This window comes from Cibotium barometz, chromosome 30 (genome assembly GCF_041138505.1).
Source record: "Cibotium barometz isolate CiBa-2024 chromosome 30, ASM4113850v1, whole genome shotgun sequence".
Lineage (NCBI taxonomy): Eukaryota > Viridiplantae > Streptophyta > Polypodiopsida > Cyatheales > Cibotiaceae > Cibotium > Cibotium barometz.
In genome coordinates this window covers 31,855,038-31,876,816 of record NC_141075.1, presented here as the reverse complement: position 1 = coordinate 31,876,816, position 21,779 = coordinate 31,855,038, and the positions used below count along the sequence as shown (strand labels likewise).

Genomic DNA, 21,779 nt, shown 5'->3' with positions numbered 1-21,779 from the left:
GTGCTTCCAAGATTTCATCATTTTCCTGCACATACACTTCCATCAAAGCCTAAGGCCTGATTGTCGTATCCATGACGCCCACACTGAGTCAATGGGTGCTCCCATGACTTTACCACAACACGAACATCACTCATGTACACATGTACAAGTTGAGTTTGAGGTTCTCACAAAACTTCACACACCGTCCCTTCACCACCTCCCCCCATTTCATATTACACTCAGGTCCTCTTTGATCACGAGCTTGACCTTGTTTACTCCAACCACATCTACCGCCAACTCCACGATGTGAAACCTACTGACCCCCTATCCACCCTCACAACACAACTCACCACCATACTCCACACATCCGCCACAACTTCTTTCATATGCACGCGGCGGTCTACCGCCAAGCCACCTTGCAGTTCCATGCCCCAGAACTGTTGGTATGATGACGAATGTCGGGCCATACGCTCCCGTCTTAAGCATGAGGTACGGATTGGGCAAATCACGAAGCGCCAACCGCAACGGATTTCTCAACGGCTCACCCGACGCAACAAACGGGAGTTCTATGCTCGAAAAGAGGATGAGTTATACCGACTTTTCTTAGGGCTGAACTGCAAAGAGGCACGGAGGAAACTCTGAGAACATCGCCCTCCCACACCTATCACCTGCCCAGACACATGGCACTCCTATGCACTCATATCTCCCATCAGCCACCCCTACCCCCACCACCAGACCCCCGCCCCACCACCTCCACCTTCTTCACAAAGGGCATGGTCCTCAAGGCCATTCGTAGACTATGCAATGGGCGAGCCCAAGATCATGAGGGACTCACTGCCGAGTACATCTCGCATGCCCATGATACCCTAGCGCCCCTGCTAGCCTACATGTTCAATAGTGTGGGCAATGGCTGTTAGGGTTAGGGTTTTGGAAGGCACATCAACAGGAGGCGTGTTAGAGAGAGAGAGGAACACGACTGCTCATGTATTGATAATAATAAAGTGAAGTACAATAGCCACATAAAAGATGTGACCTAATAGTGTGTTCACATGGTCCGGCCATAAATAGTGCCAGGTGGACCAAATCACTTATAAATCACTATAAGTGAAACTAAGCTAAACTGGGGGAAAAAACCTCCACTAACTGAAGTAAAAAGTGCCCCAGTAACCTACTGATGATCACTAGCACTCCCCTGGGTGCATACACAGCATAAAACCCAACAAACCCCCCTGGAGTGATATGTGATCACTGTACATCATAAGGAAACAAATTCAAAGTAGTGCGGAATGCTTCGAATTTCGGACGTGGTAATGCCTTGGTGAAGATGTCTGCCACATTCTGATCTGTAGGGCAGTAAATCAGACTGATATCACCTGCCTGGAGTCTCTTCCGAACAAAGTGATAGTGAATCTCAATGTGTTTCGTGCGAGCATGAAACACAGGATTCCTGGCTATGGCAATGGCACTCTGACTATCAGTATAGATAGGTGTAGGCTCCTCCACTGAAATATCCATATCAGTCATAAGACGACACAGGCAGACACACTCAACGGTAGTAGCGTAGGCTGCTCTGTACTCTGCCTCACAAGACGAAGTGGCCACTGTGGTCTGTTTCTTGCTTAGCCAAGAAATACATGAAGAGCCAAGAAAGAAACAATTTCCACTAGTGGAATGTCTGGTATCAAAATCACCAGCCCAATCTGAATCACTGTAAGCATATAGCTACATGTCACCCCCCTCAGGATAAAGCAATCCAAGAGACAAGGTACCCTGCAAATATCGAAATACACGCTTCATAGCTTGCCAATGTGACAATCGCGGGCTGTGCATGAATCTGCTCAACTGAGATACGACATACTGAATATGTGGCCGTGTAGTACACAGGTAAATAAGGCACCCAACAGCCTGAGCATATGTAGTGGCATCAAATAAAATACTGTCATCTTGTAGTGACAGTTTCATCCCAGGCTCCATAGGAGTGCTGATAGGCTTGCAATCCTGAAATTTAAACTTCTCCAGAAGTTTAGCAACATACGGAGATTGCAACAACCCAATGCCTCTGTTATCCTGCACAAACTGTATGCCCAAATAGTAGTGTACGAGCCCCAAATTAGACATGGCAAATGTCTGTTGCAGTATCTCTTTTAAAGCTGCAATTTTGTCATCATTTGATCCCATGAGCAAAAGATCATCTACATAAAGACTGATGACCAGCAGATCTTTCTCTTCTTTCTTTACATACAAAGTGGCTTCTGATGGACTGTTCACAAAGCCTTGAGTGAGCAGGAAAGCATCTATTTTTGCATACCAAGCTCGTGGAGCTTGTTTCAAACCATACAAGGCCTTTTTCAGCGTGCATACTTTCCCTTCATGATCGTATTCTGCAAAACCTATGGGCTGATGTACATAAACTTCCTCCTCGAGGTCCCCATGTAGGAAAGCAGTCTTGATGTGTCCAATTGATGAACAACCCAACCACGATGTGCAGCCAATGCAATGACACTCCTAAGTGTTGACATACGGGATGTAGGAGCAAATGTCTCCTCATAATCAATCCCCTTCTTCTGTGCATAGCCCTTTGCAACTAGACAGGCTTTGTACCTGCCAATGGATCCATCTGCATGTCTTTTCAACTTTTAGACCCACTTAGTACCAATGGCTTTCTTGCCTTTGGGCAGATCAACCAAATCCCATGTTTGATTCTTTTTAATAGAACTAATTTCATCCTGCATGGCTTTGTTCCAATGCACATTGTCTCGTGCATCCACAAATGAATCAGGCTCATCATCATCCTGTAAACTGGCTGCCATAACCATATTTAAATCCATGATGTGTGCATGCTCATTGGTCTGTGTCTCCCTACAAGTACGGCCAGCAAGAGGAGTCTCTAGATCGCTGTCCTATAATGTCCTCAAATACCATCTAGGTATATGTCTGACCTGTGGAGCCTGTTGTCCCATATTTGGCTCAACTTCTGGCTCAATCTCCTGCTGAATTTCTGCACCATCTTCATGATTAGCTGGCTGTCCTGCACCCTCATGGGTTGGATCACCAACTGTGGAATGAAACTCCATAGGTAGTAGACCTTCAAACATATCATTTTCAGCCTGATTTGCATCATAACTAGCCATGGATAATTCTGATTTTTCATCAAAAATCACATCCCGACTAGTGAATATCTTCTTGGACAGTGGGTCATATAACCGGTAGCCCTTGCTCTCACGGCTATACCCAACAAAAACGCATTTTGTGGCTTTATCATCCAACTTCCTCCTCAACTCTTTGGGTATGTGTGCATATGCAAGACACCCAAGAGTACGAAAATGTGATACCGAAGGCTTGCGGCCATGCCAAGCCTCAAAAGGAGTAATGGAAACCAATGCCTTTGTGGAACATCGATTCAAAATATGACAAGCACACGTAACAGCTTCCACCCAAAAGACATGTGGTAGCTTCTCTGCCTTTAACATACATGTGGCCATCTCCATGAGTGACCGATTCTTCCTTTCTGCAACCCCATTTTGATGTGGAGTATAAGGAGTAGTATACTGATGCTTGATACCTCTACTCTCAAGAAAGGAATTCAACGTGTGTGACACATATTCCCCCCCCTCGGTCAAAACGGAGAGTCTTAACCTTGCATCCTGACTCTGTTTCAGCAAGTGCTACAAAGGCCAAAAATGCATCATATACCTGCGATTTCCGTGTCAACGGATAGACCCAGCATATACGAGAGAAGTCATCAATAAATGTAGCAAAATAGAAGCAACCTCCTAATGACTTCGTCTGCATGGGACCACAAAGATCACTGTGTATAAGCTGCAACTTTGCAGTTGCTTGTAGAGCCTGATCACGTGGAAAGGAAAACCGATGCATTTTTCCCAAAATACATCCTTCACATATGTGATCTGGAGGCTTCTCCATAAGAGGTAGGTCTGTCAACATGTTATGTCGCTGCATAAGCATAAGACTACCAAAATTTACATGCCCCATGCGAGCATGCCATAACTCCACATCAACCATAGCTGGAGTAAGAGTGAATGCATTATAAGCAGACTGATCCACTCGCTGAAATGCATCCAACTGATAGAGTCCATGACATAATGTATGAGTAAGCATCAAGGTCAAGGCATTAGCTTTGTCTCTGACCATGCGTCATCATCAAAGTTGACTTGCATACCACACTGTGCTAAAGAAGAAATGGACAACAGATTCTTCTTTATCCCTGGTACATATAAGGCATCTGTAAGGCGAAGAATAGAGCCATCAATGGCTGTGAGCTGAATCTCCCCAATGCTACAAACTGGATATGAAGCATTATTGGCACACTGAACAGTTTTGCCAACAGGGGCAGGGGCATACATTACAAAACAACTCCCTGCGAGATGTGATATGCGTTGAAGCACCACTATCAAAATACCAAGTACATGCATGCTCAGTCACACTGAGTGCCTGTGAAGACCAAGAGGCATCATAACTGCATGTATAGAAACAGTAATCCCTGTCTTCAACAAAGGAAGCAGTCTCCGGAGGAGCTTTAGAGGCATCGTTTACAGACATTCCAGATTCCTTCGCCTTCTCTTTGGCAATCCTCTTCCTACACTTTGTGATGTAGTTACCTGGCTTCTTACAGTAATGGCATTTGCCCTTCTTCTTGGGCTGTCCATCACCTTTCTTGGTATCCTGAGATGAACCACCATCACCTGAATTCTAATTTGAACTCTTTCGCTGAACCTTGTCTTTCCCTTTTTGACCTGTCACAAATGCTTGTTCAGCACTTGTGTTCATGTTCATGTTCTTCCTGATTTGCTCTTCCTGTAACAAGAGAGCAACAAGTTCCTGATACTTTAGGGGCTCAATAGCATTCCTCATGCTGAGGTTCAAAGAGGTATGAAAAGCCAAGTAGGATCTTGGCAAAGAGTTTAAGATGGTGGATACAAGCTATGTCTCAGGAATAATCTCATCCACATTGACGAGTTGCTCTCTCAAATCCTGTAGCTTGTTCAAGTGGCTAGACATATCATCTCCTTCATGCATCTTCTGATTTTCCAGCTCTCTTTTCAAAAATGAGATCTGTGCCTCATTACGAGCAGCATACATTTGCTCCAAAGTCACCCATGCATTCCGTGAAGAGCCAGCTAAACAAATATGAGGTATAATAGACCTCTATACTGACAATGCAATAAGTGATAAGGCTTGTGCATCCTTGGCATCCCATGTCTTCTGGGCATTTGTTCTTTGAACAGGATGTGGCTGAACGGGTGCCTGTGCCTGTTGTCCTCTTCCACGAGCACCCCCTTGGGGAGGAGTCTCTGGGGCCAATGGACCTGGACGTGGTTCATCACCACTAACAAAATCCCAAAGACCTTTTGCCACGAGCACATTTTTCAGCATGAAACTCCACAAGGAGTAATTCATGCCATCCAGCTTGTCTTCCTTAGACAAGTATGTGAACACATCACTCTGCTGTTGATTTGCCATTATGCCAGTGCACAATGTTTGTACCTGTGTATCAAAAAACCCAAAAACAACAACCCTGAAAGCAACTGTACTCCACTGAGTACAACTGACCCAAATATGCTTGCACTCTCAATCCTCTGAATGTGCAAAACAATGCACCATTGCCCGAGTAGAGCAACAAAAGTGGCTCACACAGTGCCAAAATGCCCAAAAATTTATGCACCCAAAGCCTTGCAAAAAGCCTGTAGAGGTTTCTTTGCAAGGAAACCTCCTTGTATCTACCAGAAAAACTCTCACAGAGAAAATGCCCAAATTTCAAAACATGTAAAGCTGTAAAATTTTACCAAAAAGATTTTGCAGGTACACTCGGCTGTAGGCTGTACGGAACATTTTGCAGGTACACTCGGCTGTAGGCTGTACGGAACATTAGCAGGTACTGGTCGACTGTACGGAACAGACTGTCCAGAGCAGAGTACTGGTCGACTGTACGGCGACTGTATGGAGCTGCAGGTACTGTACGGAGCTGCAAGTATACGCAGCTGGTGCTGGTCGCCTGCTGTCTGCTGTACGGAGCAGTGTACGGAGCAGAGCAGGTGCTTGTACCGAGCAAGGCAATCTGATGGCGAACCAGTACGGACAGAGCAGGCGAACCAGTACGGGCAGCTTATGGCGAACTGGTTGTACGGACAGCTGATGGCGATGGCCTGTACGGACAGCTGGTGGCGAACCTGCACGGACAGCTGGTGGCAAACTGGCTCTGATACCAAAATGTGGGCAATCGCTGTTAGGGTTAGGGTTTTGGAAGGCACATCAACAGGAGGCGTGTTAGAGAGAGAGAGGAACATGACTGCTCATGTATTGATAATAATAAAGTGAAGTACAATAGCCACATAAAAGATGTGACCTAATAGTGTGTTCACATGGTCCGGCCATAAATAGTGCTAGGTGGACCAAATCACTTATAAATCACTATAAGTGAAACTAAGCTAAATTGGGGGAAAAAACCTCCACTAACTGAAGTAAAAAGTGCCCCAGTAACCTACTGATGATCACTAGCACTCCCCTGGGTGCATACACAGCATACAACCCAACAAATAGAGCCCTTTGTGAAGGATTTCCACTCTCTTGGTCCACCAACACCATCACCCCCATCCTCAAAGCCGGAGATCCACTTGATCCTAATAACTACAGGACGATCATGATTGGCCACACATTGGTCAAGCTCTATGGATCAGTGCTAGAGGCAGAGCTCAATTCATTTGCAGAGAGCCAGGGATGCAGAGCCTGAGGACAGGCTGGCTTTCGGAGGAGCTACCCTTGACCACGTCTTCACCCTCCGTGCCATCATCGAGAAGGGTAGAGCACGACACCAGAGGATTTACTGCTGCTTTGTGGATTTCCGCACAGCTTTTGATACTATACCCCAAGCCCACCTCTCACACTGTCTATAGGAGATCGGAGTCCCATCTGACATGGTTTGGAGCATCATCGCTCTCTTTGAGTCCGTCACCGGACGAGTTGGAGCCTCAGGAGGTACATCACAGGAGATTTCCAGCACCATTGGGGTGAAACAGGGCTGCCCTCTATCACCCACTCTTTTCGGCCTCTACATTGACGAGATCTCGAGCTTCATTGATGGATTAGGCGGGGCTGGTCCCACACTGGCAGGCATATTGATCCCCATACTACTTTATGCAGATGACATTGTCCTCATCTCAGACTCAACCGAAGGGCTTCAGAGACAGTTGGATGACTTACATGACTTTTGCACTCAGCGGGACCTCTCTGTTAACCTTGGTAAAACCAAGGTAATGGTCTTCAATACCTCCCGCCCCGTCACATCCAGATTGAGCCTCACTTATAGAGGGGATCCTGTGGAGATTGTCTCATCCTATGTCCACCTTGGTGTCACTTTCAGTGGCCCACGCTTTACCATGCTTCCCGCAGCACATGCCAGAGTGATGCGGGGATATGCAGCCTTGAGCTTAGTTGAGTGGCAGTGCTTCCAGGCACATTTCGAGGAGCCCAGGACGAAGGGCTGGCTTTTTGACACCCTCGTCACACCAGCCTTGATGTATGGAGCAGCTTTCTGGGGGCCAGATTTATCCGATGAGGATTGGCAGTGAGTTGAGAGGCCCCAGGTCATGATGTTATCCCGTATGATCCGTAGCAAACCATCAGTCCAACACCAGATTATCAAGGCAGAGTTTGCTGCATCCGTGATGGTAGTGGAGGCACTGTTCCAGACAGTCACATACCTTCATCGCATCAGTCACATGGATCCCCACAGGTACCCGAGGCTTGCCCTGGAGTCCTCCAAACAGCTAGCACTTGAGGGGCACTCTGGAGTATGGTATGCATTGGTTTCCACTTGGTTCTTAGTATACGGGCCCTGCAAAGACTTCCTACCCCCCCTTCAGTACAGTTTGGACTCCTCTTTTTGTCCGGGAGTCTCACGAGGATACCAACCGGGTTATCCGATCAGATCTTCTTAGCCTCTACACACATTGCACAGGGATCACACCTGCGGAGCTCCCCACGAAGATGCACTTTTACAAAGACCACTTCCTCACACTCACTGAGGATGGATTCATCTAGCAGCCGGGCTACTTGAGTGTTCACATGTCCCATGCCATGCGGATTGCGATCGGCCAGATACGGGTTTCATCCCACCGCCTCCGAGTGGAGACAGGTAGAGCTGAGGGCATCTTCAGAGCCGGCCGTGAGATAGCTATATTTATGTTTTCATTCTGTTTTATTTTCCATTCCATGATGAGATATGCCATGGACATTATTGTACCACTTTGGTCTCATAGGCCCATTGGGTCTTTAGTAGACGCTTAATATATCTTTCTTTCTTTCTTTCTTTCTCTCCCTGTCTCTCTCCACACACATACACCATGGATCTCTTTGATCCCCCATAGCTTAGGATTGTGCCTTCAACAAACCCTAAAACCATCAATTGCTATCAGAGCCTCGTCTATGACCATTGCCGCTGCGATTGCTACTATCCAACTACTTGGCTCGCCACTTGACGTAGTTGTTGCTCCACCTGTGCTGGCCCGTTTCTGCCCGCCGGTGCTAGCCCTTTCTCCGCTTGTGCGCCACTGCCTGAAACGCAGCTACGTGAGTTGTAGCTGTGGCCAACAGAGCCTGCCATCGACTTGCTGCCACGTCCTTAAAAACAAATTAGGGCTTGTCAAAAATCTGGTAAAAATCATCAAATTGCTTCTACGTCCTCTAAAATTTGGGGCTTTTCCAAATTTGAGCCTCTTGCTTCAAATTGAAGCCACTCCGGGTCTTTTGCCTTCGTCTCTGAGCCTAAAATGATAGCCCAAGTGTCAAACCGCTTGGCAACGCTGACACAAAAGGTCAAATCTTCATCGGCACATCATCGGGAAGTTTTTGAACTTACAAAATTAATCTTTATTTTCCATTTTATGTTCAAGTCATGGGTTCCCCAAATAAATGTTGTGTGGGTGTTAGTTTTTCATGTGTATTCTCTTTGTAATGCCTCGTTGTTATAAAAGGCTCCACTTAGGCATCTGCACCTTTTCTCTGAAGGGGGGTTTGTTGGGATTTGGGGTCTCATGTGTGCTGTTTATGTGTGTGGGCAGCCCCTAAAAGGGTTATTGTTCTAGTAGTTTGTGAACACTCTCTTTTAAGTGGATAAGATAAGTGTGTCATGTGGCATCTATTAGAGTGTGATATTTGTATGGGTCAAAAGATAAGGTTGCAAGCCTGCAAAAGTATTGTACTTGGTGAGTAAACATGAGTTTTATCATATCAATGTAATCTAACATTTAATCATGCACTACTCTCTCTCTTTGAGCATATAGAGATGCATTAGTAGCCCTAGTACTCCATCCACACCCTCTCGTTTGTACACCACTATTGAGTCCCCTGTGGTCGTGTTGTCATACTTGTACATTTTATTCTCACTCCACGTTTTCCTCTTGATAACTAGAGGAACAGGCCAATTTTGGCCTTTTGTAGACGTTAATATATCTTTCTTTCTTTCTTTCTTTCTCTCTCTCTCTCTCTCTCTCTCTCTTTGAGCCAGGGATAGACTCACACGAGGGTATGCAGCTCTGGCCATGCTAGAGAGACAGTGTCACCAAGCACACTTCCAGGAGCCTAGCACGAAGGGGTGGTTGTTTGACACACTAGTCACCCCTGCTTTGATGTATGCTACAGCAGTATGGGCACCTGGGCTCGCCACCTCCACATGGTCTCAGATAGAGAGGCCTCAGATTCTCATGCTCTCACGGATGATCCGCAGCAAACCCTCTGTCCCACATGACATTGTCCGGACGGAGTTTGCTGCACCTCCTATGCTAGTAGAGACCCTCTTCCAGACGATCTGCTTCATACAGAGGATCAGAGATATGCCATCAGATCGACTCTCACATAGAGCTTTTGAGGCATCCAGGCAGCTCGCAGAGAGTGGAGATAGGAGATCATGGTATTCACAGATTATACAGTGGCTCACTCAGCATGGTCTTGACATAGATCACTTGCCACCTTTCCAATATGATATACATGCACCACACATCCAGCTCTCTCACAGTGAGAGGAACAGAGTCCTTAGGCAGGATTTATGGCAGCGATACACTCAAGAGACTTGGATTACACCCAGTTAGCCTCTATCGTCGAAGATGCTATACTACAGAGATCAGTTTATGCGTATCTCAGCGGATGGACTTATACAGAGACTTGGATACATGGATGTGTATATGCCTCACAGTGCCCGAGTGGTGATTGGCCAGCTTAGAGTGTCATCACACCAGCTTGAGATTGAGGCAGGTAGGGCAGCATAGATCCCCAGAAAGAGCAGAGAGGATATGCAGACTATGCCAGGAGGAGGTTGAGAGTGAGGAACATTATGTATGCAGATGCACAGCATATAGTGTCATTAGAGAGAGATACACCACCATCTTCAGCGGACATCCCTCACTCCGCCAGATCATGGAGTCTGCAGACCAACGCAAATTTGGCCGGTTCTTGATAGAGACACATCGCCAAAGAGAGAGACTGCTACGGACTCATACCAGAGGGAGAGGTGGGCGACAGCTCCAGCTCACTGATTTCTTCCAGAGATCTATCCCAGTGCCTGCCCTGACACAAGAGGGGGTTACACTTCGGCGCGCTGCGGACCTCCGAGCCAGACGGAGACCGAGAGCACCAGGCTACCAGACTCCCAGACTACATCAAAGGGAGATCACAGAGATATGGGCTCGACATAAGCACCATATCTAGGAGCGGCTAGCTCACTTACACTCACACTCGGAGATTATGCTCCGAGGTATTTTTGCCTTGCCATCGCCTATGTATCACATATTACACCCCCATTATGGTAATGGTTGGAGCTAGATAGATCTGCATTGCATTCTTGTATACCTTGAGCATATAGGTTGCATACTGAGCCTCTAGCAGTAGTGCTCTATCCATCACACCCTAGACGTTAATACAGCTTTCTTTCTTTCTTTCTTTCTTTCTTTCTGTCTCTTCGGGGATTTCAACGCTAGGACGGGAAGTCAGCATGTGCCACTACTCGATCTAGACGACCCTATCGGATTACAAGAGCAAGACATCACTGGCTGTAGTGATCATCACAGCCGTGAGGAGGTCACAGTGTATGGGAGATATTTCTTACAGCTGGGAGCTGCATATGGTCTTGTTATCTATAACAGGATGTCCGGATGGCCCTCCTCCGGCGCCCTCACCTCCTTCCCTCACTTAGGATGTACTAGCATTGTGGACTACCTTATGGGATCTCCGGCTTTGGCACACCTTCTCCCTGACTTCTCCATTCCGCCACCCCCTTTTGAAGCTGACCATGCCTACCTCTCTTTCACTCTTACTTGCACACCACCAGTCCCTCCACCACCACCCCCCATCTCACATTACACTCAGGTCCTTTTTGATCACAAGCTTGACCTTGTTTACTCCAACCACATCTACCGCCAACTCCACGATGTGGAACCTACTGTCCCCCTATCCACCCTCACAACACAACTAACCACCAAACTCCACACATCTGCCATTGCTTCTTTCATCTGCACGCGGCGGTCTACCGCCAAGCCACCTTGCGGTTCCATGCGTTGGAACTCTTGGTATGACGACGAATGCCGGGCCACACGCTCCCGTCTTAAGCATGAGGTACGGGTTGGGCAAATCAGGAAGCGCCAAGTGCAACTGATTTCTCAACGGCTCACCCAACGCAAGAAACGAGAGTTCTATGGTAGGAAAGAGGTTGAGTTATACCGACTTTTCTTAGGGCCGAACTACAAACAGGCCTGGAGGAAACTCCGAGAACATAGCCCTCCCATACCTATACTTTACCCGAACACATGGCACTCCTATGCACACTCCCTCTATCATATCCCCCATCAGCCAGCCCTACCCCCACCACCACCACCAGATCCTTGCCCCACCACCTCCACCTTCTTCACAAAGGGCATGGTCCTCAAGGCCATTCGTAGACTACGCAATGGGCAAGCCCAGGATCATGAGGGACTCACTGCCGAGTACATCTCGCATGCCGATGATACCCTGGTGCCCCTACTAGCCTACATGTTCAATAGAGCCCTTTGTGAAGGATTTCCACCCTCTTGGTCCACCAACACCATCACCCCCATCCTCAAAGCCGGAGATCCACTTGATCCTAATAACTACAGGACGATGATGATAGGCCACACATTGGCCAAACTCTATGGATCAGTGCTAGAGGCGGAGCTCAGCTCATTTGCAGAGAGCCAGGGATGCAGAGCCTGAGGACAGGCTGGCTTTCGGAGGAGCTACTCTACCCTTGACCACATCTTCACCCTCTGTGCCATCATTGAGGAGGGTAGAGCACGACATCAGAGGATTTACTGTTGCTTTGTGGATTTCCGCAAAGCTTTTGATACTATACCCCGAACCCCCCTCCTACACCGTCTACAGGAGATCAGAGTCCCATCTGACATGGTTTGGAGCATCATCGCTCTCTATGAGTCCGTCACTGGACGAGTGAGAGCCCCAGGAGGTACATCATAGGAGATTTCCCCCACTATTGGGTTGAAACAGGGCTGCCCTCTATCACCCACTCGTTTCGGCCTCTACATTGATGAGATCTCGAGCTTGATTGATGGATTAGGCGGGAACGCTGGTCCTGGAAGTCAATGATCCTGGGGAGTGGACCGAATCCCTCACGAAATAGACAGTGAAACCTCCCGCGGATCTCATAGTATATTGGGCAGCCGCATATGTAATGCTCCTCCATCTCAACCTCTGTGTGGCATAGTCGGCAGACCCTCTCCTCTTTGGGTCTCCGTATGAGCTTCCCGGCTCTGAAGATGCGCTCTTCTCTACCTGTCTCCACTCTGAGGCGGTGGGATGAAACCCGTATCTAGCCAATCGCAATCCGCATGGCATGGGACATGTGAACATTCAAGTAGCCCGACTGCTGGATGAATCCATCCTCAATGAGTGTGCCTCATCCGAGAGGAGTTACCTCGGACCGAGCCTCTGCACTCTAGCGTGCCCGACGCCCTTGACTCCCCCCCCCCCAAAACCGGTCGGCCACGATCACCTCATCAACTCCATATCCAGGACATGCTCCACCGCCATCGAGCTACGTTTCCACGTGACATAGCTGAGGGAGACCTTTCGGCCATACTCATTAGCCCCATGCTTGATATTTTGGAGAGTTGTATACCATGTACTGAGAGTTGATGTTGCTATCATTTTTCTATGTTCTTAGTATTCCATGATGAGTTTCGATGGACAATTTTGTATCACCCCAGTGGGATAGCTATGTTTATGTTTTCTTTCTATTTTATTTTCCATTCCATGATGAGATATGCCATGGACATTATTGTATCACGTTGGTCTCATAGGCCCATTGGGTCTTTAGTAGACGCTTAATATATCTTTCTTTCTTTCTCTCTCCAGACCACCAAAATATACCTTGGAGATGACGTCACCCCCTACAGGTGGAACACAAGAAAGCCGGGATGGTTCAAGTTATGGAAGCCCGCAAGGCGAGAAAATGGGCCGTTTATTGTGATGACCGAGTCATCACGGATAAATGTCCCACATGACGGTGCGGGGTCTATGAGACCACAGATGCATTGAGAATTGCAGTGGAACACTATGGTTAGACACATGAGGCTTCACAGAGACTTACACAGATAGAGATATTATCTTCTACACAAAAACACATCAAAGCCTTGAGAGAGGGCTACCCAAAGTGGAGGGTTACACATGGGAGTCAGCTTTCAGAGGACAAACACGCACCACTAGGGAGGGGGGGGGGGGGGGGGGGGGGCGTTTTTCTCACATATGGCATCTTGAAGACCCATGGTGATGGGAAAGATAAGTACCCTCACGGGAAGAGTTGGTTTACATACGTTTAGGGGCTTCTTTTGATGATAGCTCGTGTGTATGGTCCAATGATGGTTTTATATGGATAATCCAGCATCTCCCATGGGGAGAGTAAGGCCTTCAAAGCTTGTACATGATCTTTTTTCCTTGGGTGATAAAATACTCCAAGCGGGGGTCGGCGCATTTCGGCCTCTATGCGGTGTCAGCTGTTTGCATCTCTCTTTTATAGTTTTATGGATTATGTGGCATATGTTTAAGGTTGTGGCCAATTTCAGTGTTTAATTGCATTTAATGGTCTAGTGTTTTGCGAACCCCCCCCCCCCCCCCCCCCCCCCCGGCGCCGAAGTTACACTCCAAGATCAAAAGAATCTCTGAGAGACTGGTAAAGTGATCTATGAAGGAAGAAGGAAAAAGGGTCGACATGAACAACAGAAAAAAGAAGTTGATTTTGGACATAGTAGATAGTCCAAAGCGCACAGAATCTCGTCCAATCCAGAAAGTCTACATAAACTTGCAATGTTGGAGAGAGTCGACCAAAATTGCCTCCCAAAAAGTTTGCCTGGAAATCGTGCCCATAGGTGCCATGACAATCTGTCCAGGAGGGCTGGAGAGTGGGAGCAATACCATAGAAGTTGGGGCATTGTCTCACGTGGGTAAGAGCATCGCCTACATGAGACTGAAGCAATGTGTCTATGTGGCAAAATACCCCCGGAAAAACGCCCATAATACATCTCCATAGAAACAATTGTTGCTTCAAGGGTAATTTGCTCTTTGGTATCCGTCCCGTTGCAGCTTTCCACCTAGGCAAGGATTTAGACATCCACCATAGATGATTCGCATGCTCATGAATGCAGAAGGGGGGGGGGTGGGGGCGCAAAAAGGAGCTTGTACACCCCTAGAAACTATGAGCTGATGAAAAGGAAGAGGTGTCTATCAAGGGAGCTGCTTGTCAAAAAGCTAATCTCTGAGTCTGCCTTCTTCTTAAAGTGCAGGCACTGGCTACAATGGTTGCATCATCTCCATAATGACCCTCCAACTTGACCTATGATGTAATCCCAAATGACAATGTTTGACTGTTTGAGGAAACGAAAAACCATACCATGCTCATCAATAACATCCCGTATGTGGCGAATTCCAAGCACGGAAAGGTTATAGGCCTTTCTTGGCTGGGATAATGCAAGAGGCACTTCGAACACCCTACTCGAGTGAATGCTCTCCATAGTGAAAGAGTTTCCCTGGTTTGGGGGACAGCAGTAGCATCCGTTGTTGTGCCGTTAAAATGTCCAAAAACTATATCATCATAATTGGTCATATGCTTCTGTATGCATGGAGACACATGTTGCCCAACATGCAAACCCATGGCTTTGTTTGTGGCACAAAATCAGGTAGAAGCATCGCCTTCCTCGCGAGAGGACATGATTATGTATATTGAGAATATTAAGTTCACCATGCATCTTAGGCGAGCAAACCAATTCTTGCTTCATTAGTTGTAGGGCTTTTCTGTCCGCTTTTGTTTTCCACAGGCATTCTAGGGCTTTAGACATGAAAAGGTCAATCTGTCTATGAAACCAAGGCGGCAAAGGGAGATAGAATTGCACATACGCCATGATTATAGAGTGCACTATTTGTAGACATACATGTAATGGCCATGTAGACAGCTTCCAATATTCAATTTTGTGATGTAGCTTCTATTCTGAACTTAATCCACCTTCCCCTTACTGCTATTTATTCTGTGATTCTTCTAATAGGTGGTATTTCTGTTTTATCTTCAAATCTGTGATCAATAAATTTATACTTATTTTGCTCAAAAAATGCTCTGTCTGGAAGCTTTTCGTAAAGACGATACGATGTAAAGTTTTGGCTGACTTGCAGGCTGCCGTACAATGATCTTTGTGTGCGGTTGCCCGAATCAAAGTTTCGGCAATGCCTGCATAAAACATTGGAGGTGCTGTTTGACCTTATGTGTTCCTACTTTTCAATGATGACATGGCAACCACCTTCAAAGGTTTGTATTGAAACCCTGAAAGGTTTACATGTCTGTTTGAAGCTTGAGTTTTATTTGTTAAGGGTAGACTGGCCTTTCTACTCTTGTCATGTCTGGTGGGTTATTCCTGTTGTCAAAGAGATTGTTTGAGTAGTAGGTCATCATAAAAGAGAGGTCTAAAGGCATGTGTTGGGATTCATGCATTATCCATCTTTTCTATATCCTTGAACTTTACTGTACATGTATAGTTTTTATTGGGAGTGCAAGTATTGTGATTTTAATACATTCGATACTGATGGGTAATTGCATGTAATTTGCACGCAAGGAGTAATAATTTCTGTGTCTACATAGTTTCTTACAACTCGTTGCAAATTGTCAATGCAGGCAAGAGGTACGCTAGCTGGGGACAGTGAATGTGGACCATTCGAGAGTGGACCTCTTGGAAATGGCAAGCAAAAAGACTGTTCAATCTATCACAGTAAGCAAGAACACATAAAGTCACATGCAAGTCACAAGAATCCAGCATGCAACACACCTTTGATGGAGACTGGAAATAGTGATGCTGAATATTCTCCAGTCCGAACATTGACAGGAGCAATGCGGGGCTTAAATGACCCAGAAGCTGGCTCTTGCAGTGTTACTTCTCATCCTTTCACTGATAACAGCGCCACTATCATCATTGGGGATGGTAAGGAGGATCTCTTTTTAGGGGGAAGTCACGACATTGGAAAGGTTATAGATGAAGCAGTGATGGATGGATCTCTTAGTGATCTCACTGAGAACATGAGAAAAGAGACCATTGTTAATGTGAGCAAAGCTTTGGACAAAGGCCGAAAACATGTCTGGGAACTTGCTGCCCGCCGAGTTTCAGCCTTACTTTCTTGTGATGCACTGTGTACAACAAGCCCACATCATTTCTTGCAAAGCTTGGATTGGGTCAATAGGTTTGTCTTGGCTGGGGAGGCCTTTAGTGGTGCGGAAGCTATATCACTTAGGGCCAAACTTGTCAAGTTGTGTGAGAAGTATTTTGGGACCTTTCATCGGCAAAACTTAGAGGTGAGGGACATTGCTCTGCGTGATTGGTTCTTGTCATGGAAAGTCAACATGTAGCTTTATATCATTTTTGCATGTCTTATCATAAGAAAATGGTGTATGTATTTTGTGTACGTACTTGTAGCATGTTAATGCTTACTAGTTTGAAGGTTTTGCATTGTGTTGTATAGAAACTATTAACTACAAAGCATCCATTGGACAACTTGATCGTGACTTCAAATAAATCTTGAAATGGATGCATGCTGTACCAGCTCATTTCTTGGAACACATAAGGGGCAGCTGTTTACTCTTATGTACCCAAGGGCCATAACGTGCCTGGCTTTGTTATTGAGGTTATACTTATACTTAGGGATGGCTGTGTATCGGGACATTTTGTAGAAAACTAGCAGGGATAACAAGCTCTAATACCATATGTAGAAAACACCAGAGAATACAAGCTTTGATAACTCTGATCGGAGTTTGATGAAAATAAGAAGAGAATTGAGTACAAACTACGATGAACATGAGTAACTCTGCTTGGGTTACATGACAAAACACTACTCACATTAATTGACTACATGAGTAGCAATCTCTTTTTAGGGGTGTCCGCAGCTTCGTAGGTGAGCTGGTAAGTAACTGGAGTCTTAAGCAGGAGGTCTCGAGTTCAATTTCCAATCGTCTCAGCCGATGAATACCAGGTTGAGCTAGAGGTGTGTAACGTTGTCGATTCAATAGCAAGATCTCTACTTGAAAAAAAATAATCTCTTTTAAAGGGTTTTGCATGGTCAATATAGAAGGAGGAGGTGATATCCAATCTACTCATGGATCTCAAGCGTTGGAACTGCCCCTGTTAGCGAGCCTGCGCCTCCTCTCCCGCCACCCCCCGTCCTCGCCACATTGCTGCCGTCGCCTCCCCCTTCTGCCCTCGCCGTTGCCCTCCCCTACTTCATCCCAACCTCCTCCAGTTTCGGCTAGCGCCCCTCCTCTTGTGCTCCGCGCCCAGCTCCTCCCCTATGCAGTCCGCCTTCAGCTGTGCCACCCCCAGCCCTCCCTTCTGTGCCTTTACCCCTTTGCCTTCCCTTTTCCCCTCGTGCGCTTCTGCCCCTGCCTCTCCCTTGTGCTGCCCAGCTCCCTGTTTTTCCCCCCCGCCTCATTCCACCTGTGTGCCATCTTCGTGCCCACCTCCACCCTCCTCTTTGTGTTGTCCGCCACCCCTCCGCCTCAGCTCGCCTCTCCAAGCTCTACTCCTCCGCTTGACCTTCCCTCCGCCTTAGCCTTCTGTTCCGTCCGTCGCCCCGCTTTTTGTTTGCGTTCTAAGCACGGGTGTTGCACCTGGGTTGTTTTTCTGTTGGCAAGAGCTGGCTTCTTTCGTCCTTACCCTGTCAGGAGGACTACATGGTGGCTGCTCCAGCCATCCGCTCCATCATCCCTGACCGAGGCCGCTGCCCCCCTGCCATTTTTCTGATGAGGACCTCCAGCTCTTGGCTTTTACAATTGCCTCCCTCGTGGCCTCTTCCTTAGTTTGCAAGATCGTAGGGAGCCGCCCTGCATGCTGGGATTTGCTCCAGGTAGCCCTCGTTGGCGACCCAGGCAAAATCACCAATATCAATTTTCTTGGGCTCGGCTGCTCTCAGGTGGAATTTGATTCACCCGCAGCGGTAGATTGTGTGATGCAGTAGAGGCCCATTGTGATGTGCAACACTTAGGTGTTTTTCGCTAGATGGCACCACGGTTTCGACCCTGCATCCGATCCCCGTGCAGGTGTTTTCGGCTTCCCAAAATGGTCAGCTTCTCGGCCTGAGGAAGGAGTATCACCCTCTCCTCTCGTCAGATGTTCGAGGAAGTTCTGGAGGTCCCCCAGACTGTCGCCTCAGTGGTATGCAAGGCAGTTGGGATTCTGCCCATCAAAGTTTGCGTAGCCTCTGGAGAGGCTCTCCTGTAGGTTATCACACTTCCGAGTCTGCAGGAGGTCCTGTTACTGCAGTGGGTAGATTATTCTGGTCTCCCCAGCCTGTGTTTTGTGTGTAAGCAGATGGGGCACCTTGCTGGTGTTTGCTCGCGTGGCCTGGCCCATCGAGGGCCCCTCTTTACCCTCCCCCCCAGCCTTGCCTCAGGCTCCCCCGGCGACGGCAGAAGAAGGAGCTTAACACTACCTCTCTTCCCAGCCCAGAGAGAGGGCGGCCAGTCAACCCAAGACGAAGACGCAGAGTGAGGATGCTGGCTGTTGGCAGCCAGCACATTGGCCCTGTAGACGAGCCTTTGCAGGGGGTGCCGCCAGCTGTCATTATTTGGTATTCCTGAGGATCCGGTGCAGTCCCCCCACCCCCCCCCCTTCCCCCTCTTCTTCCTCTCCCCCCCTTTGGGCCCCCTTGCTCCTCTCCCACCCCCTCTTTTTCCCTTGTTCCCCTGTTCCTTTTGAAGTGATCCCTCCCCCCCCCTCCTCTTGGTTGCCGCTTGGTTCACCGGTTCTCGGATCGTGTGGGGATGACAATTGCAGCATCCGCAATGGATGCGCTTCCTCGAGAATCCCCTGGCATCTTCCCGCTGATCATGGGGGCCCTGGTGGATTACAGCCTCTTCAGGTGCCTTCCAGTGGAGGCAAGTGAGTTCTTGGAGACGGCGTCCCCCCTCCGAGTTTTCTTGATTTTACATCACTCCTGAGCAACCAACGAGAGAGAGTGGTTCAGCGATTTTTTCATTCATGCTCAGCGTTGCCCTAAGCAATGAGTGGGGCTGCACCATCCGCACTCAAGCAGTCGCCCTGTCTCGGCATTTGGACAGTGATGGACGGCTCGTTGATATTGTCACCCACTTTTGGCCCTTGGCTCACATGGAGCTAGGGGGCTCATGCCTCCGGAAGTTGGATGGAGCTGTGGACTCCTCGAGCTTCGAAGTGGTCTTGTTTGTTTTCTTACATGTGGCAGCGACAGTCCCCCTGATGCCGGCATACCATTATCTTTATTGCGAGGGGGTGGGGGGGCTGAGTACGCCCACAACAGGGCTAGAGTAGAGTGGGCCTTCATGGAGGGCAAGATCAACGATCACTTGGGTCACGTTCGGCCGTGCAGAGATTGTGATTACTCTATCCAAAACCGACCTTCAAAACCCTCCGTGGAGAGGATGCTTTGAGCAAGTCTCACTCCTCCTGTGCCTAGTTATGTGGATTATCTCTTGGAACATTCATGGGATAGATGGGCCCCGCTTCCGCGCGAGGAGAGGGTTTCTTCTCCAGGAGATTCAAAGAGCCTGTGTTGGGGGCTCAGTGGATATTTTACTTCTGTAGGAGCACAATTTGTTGACAGGACATACCGGAAGATGTGAGAACTGGCCGGGGACGCAGCCACACTTTTTGGTCACCCGCTTTCGGTCCAGAGGGGAACTAAGGGGGGTGTGCATCCCAGTCGATGAGCAGTTTCTCTCTTCAGTTTTGGACTCGGGCACCATGGTGCAGGGAAGAGCTTAGTGGATAATCTTCAGGATTGGGGAAGACTAGGTGGGCCTTCTCAATATTTATGCTCCCAATAGGGCATTGGGGTGGACGGATTTCTGGATACAGTTGTGGGAGGAACTCCCTCGAGCAGATTTTTGGTGCATGGAAGAGGACTTCAACATGCTAGAGGACCCTACGGACACACATGGAGGAGGTTTGGACACTATTTCCAGAGCTGAGGACTTCACCTTCACGTGGGAGCAGCATCACCAGGAAACGTTTGAAGTCCAAAACGTTTCACCCTGAAACACGGAGCTTCAACACGAAATGTTTCACTTTGTGACAGGCACCAATTGAAACGCCGGACTGAAACACCTATATATATATATATATATATATATATATATATATATAGGTGTTTCAAGAGAGATAGATGCTAGGACTACTATTTGTTAGTATAAAAATCTCAAAATTACTGACATAATACACTACCTCGAGTGATAACACAAGTATAAAAGACATCTCTACTATTAATATTTAAACTCCAAATCTCCAAGTTTAAAATACTATATATATATATATATATATATATATATATATATATATATATATATATATATATAAAGTCAAGAGAGATAGATGCTAGGACTACTATTTGTTAGTATAAAAATCTCAAAATTATTGACATAATACACTACCTCGAGTGATAACACAAGTATAAAAGACATCTCTACTATTAATATTTAAACTTCAAATCTCCAAGTTTAAAAAATTTAGACGTTTCACTCTGAAGGTTTCAGTGGACGTTTCACTGAAACGTTGAAACATTTCACATGTTTCAGAGGTTTCACATTGTAGGCTACCTAAAACGCGTTTCACGGTGACCATGCCTGCTGGGAGGAGTTGATCCTCACCAAGAGGAGAGGATCCTTGGCATCTACCAGAGTTTGGATGCCCCCGCAGGTGCCTCCATTTTCCAGGTCATTCAGGAGGATGCAGGGTCTGAATGTTTCCCACATTGACAGCAGCAGGGGGCCCTGGGGTGGGGATGCGGGGGGGACGAATGGTGGGCATCATTTCAAGCACCACGTTATCTGACCATGCCCCGGTCCTCCTTGACCTTGAGGACCCCTGTTGGTCTGAGCGAGAACAGAGTGTTCGTATCCCTGAGAGTTTGGTTTAGCACACCAGGAATTGCACACATATAGCGAAATATGGGGCACTCTCACCTCCAAACATGGATGAACTGCGATGGACCTAGATGTGGGGCTTAGAGAGGTTGGATTGCTATTGCAGAGATCAGCCCAGGACAGACTCATCTTGTTTCAGGAGCAGGAGAGGAGCTTGCACAGGAGCCTCGCTTCCCTCCAGAGACTGCAAGAGCAAACCCCAGACAGCTAGTGGCTGGAGTCACAGATGGAGGCAGCCTGCATGGAGATATGCTCGACAGAGGAGAGGAGGGTGGAGTTTAGGTACCAGGCCCGTGCATCCTTCTGGACTGCGTCAGGCAACAGGGTCATGGTCATG

At 47.5% G+C, this 21,779-nt stretch overlaps 1 protein-coding gene across 4 annotated transcripts in view; it reads left to right on the top strand.

Annotated features, from left to right (window-relative positions):
- LOC147621389 (coiled-coil protein) overlaps window positions 1–21,779 on the top strand; it is a 181,092-nt gene that overhangs the window by 65,558 nt on the left and 93,755 nt on the right. For all 4 annotated transcript variants that reach the window (XR_015269822.1, XR_015269821.1, XM_086824147.1 and 1 more), the window contains 2 exons: window positions 15,679–15,811; window positions 16,175–16,846. Coding sequence is in view for 2 of the 4 variants with exons in the window: in XM_086824147.1 (XP_086680273.1) it covers window positions 15,679–15,811; window positions 16,175–16,846 (805 nt within the window). In the remaining 2 variants the exon portion in view is untranslated. The remainder of the gene's footprint in view (window positions 1–15,678; window positions 15,812–16,174; window positions 16,847–21,779) is intronic.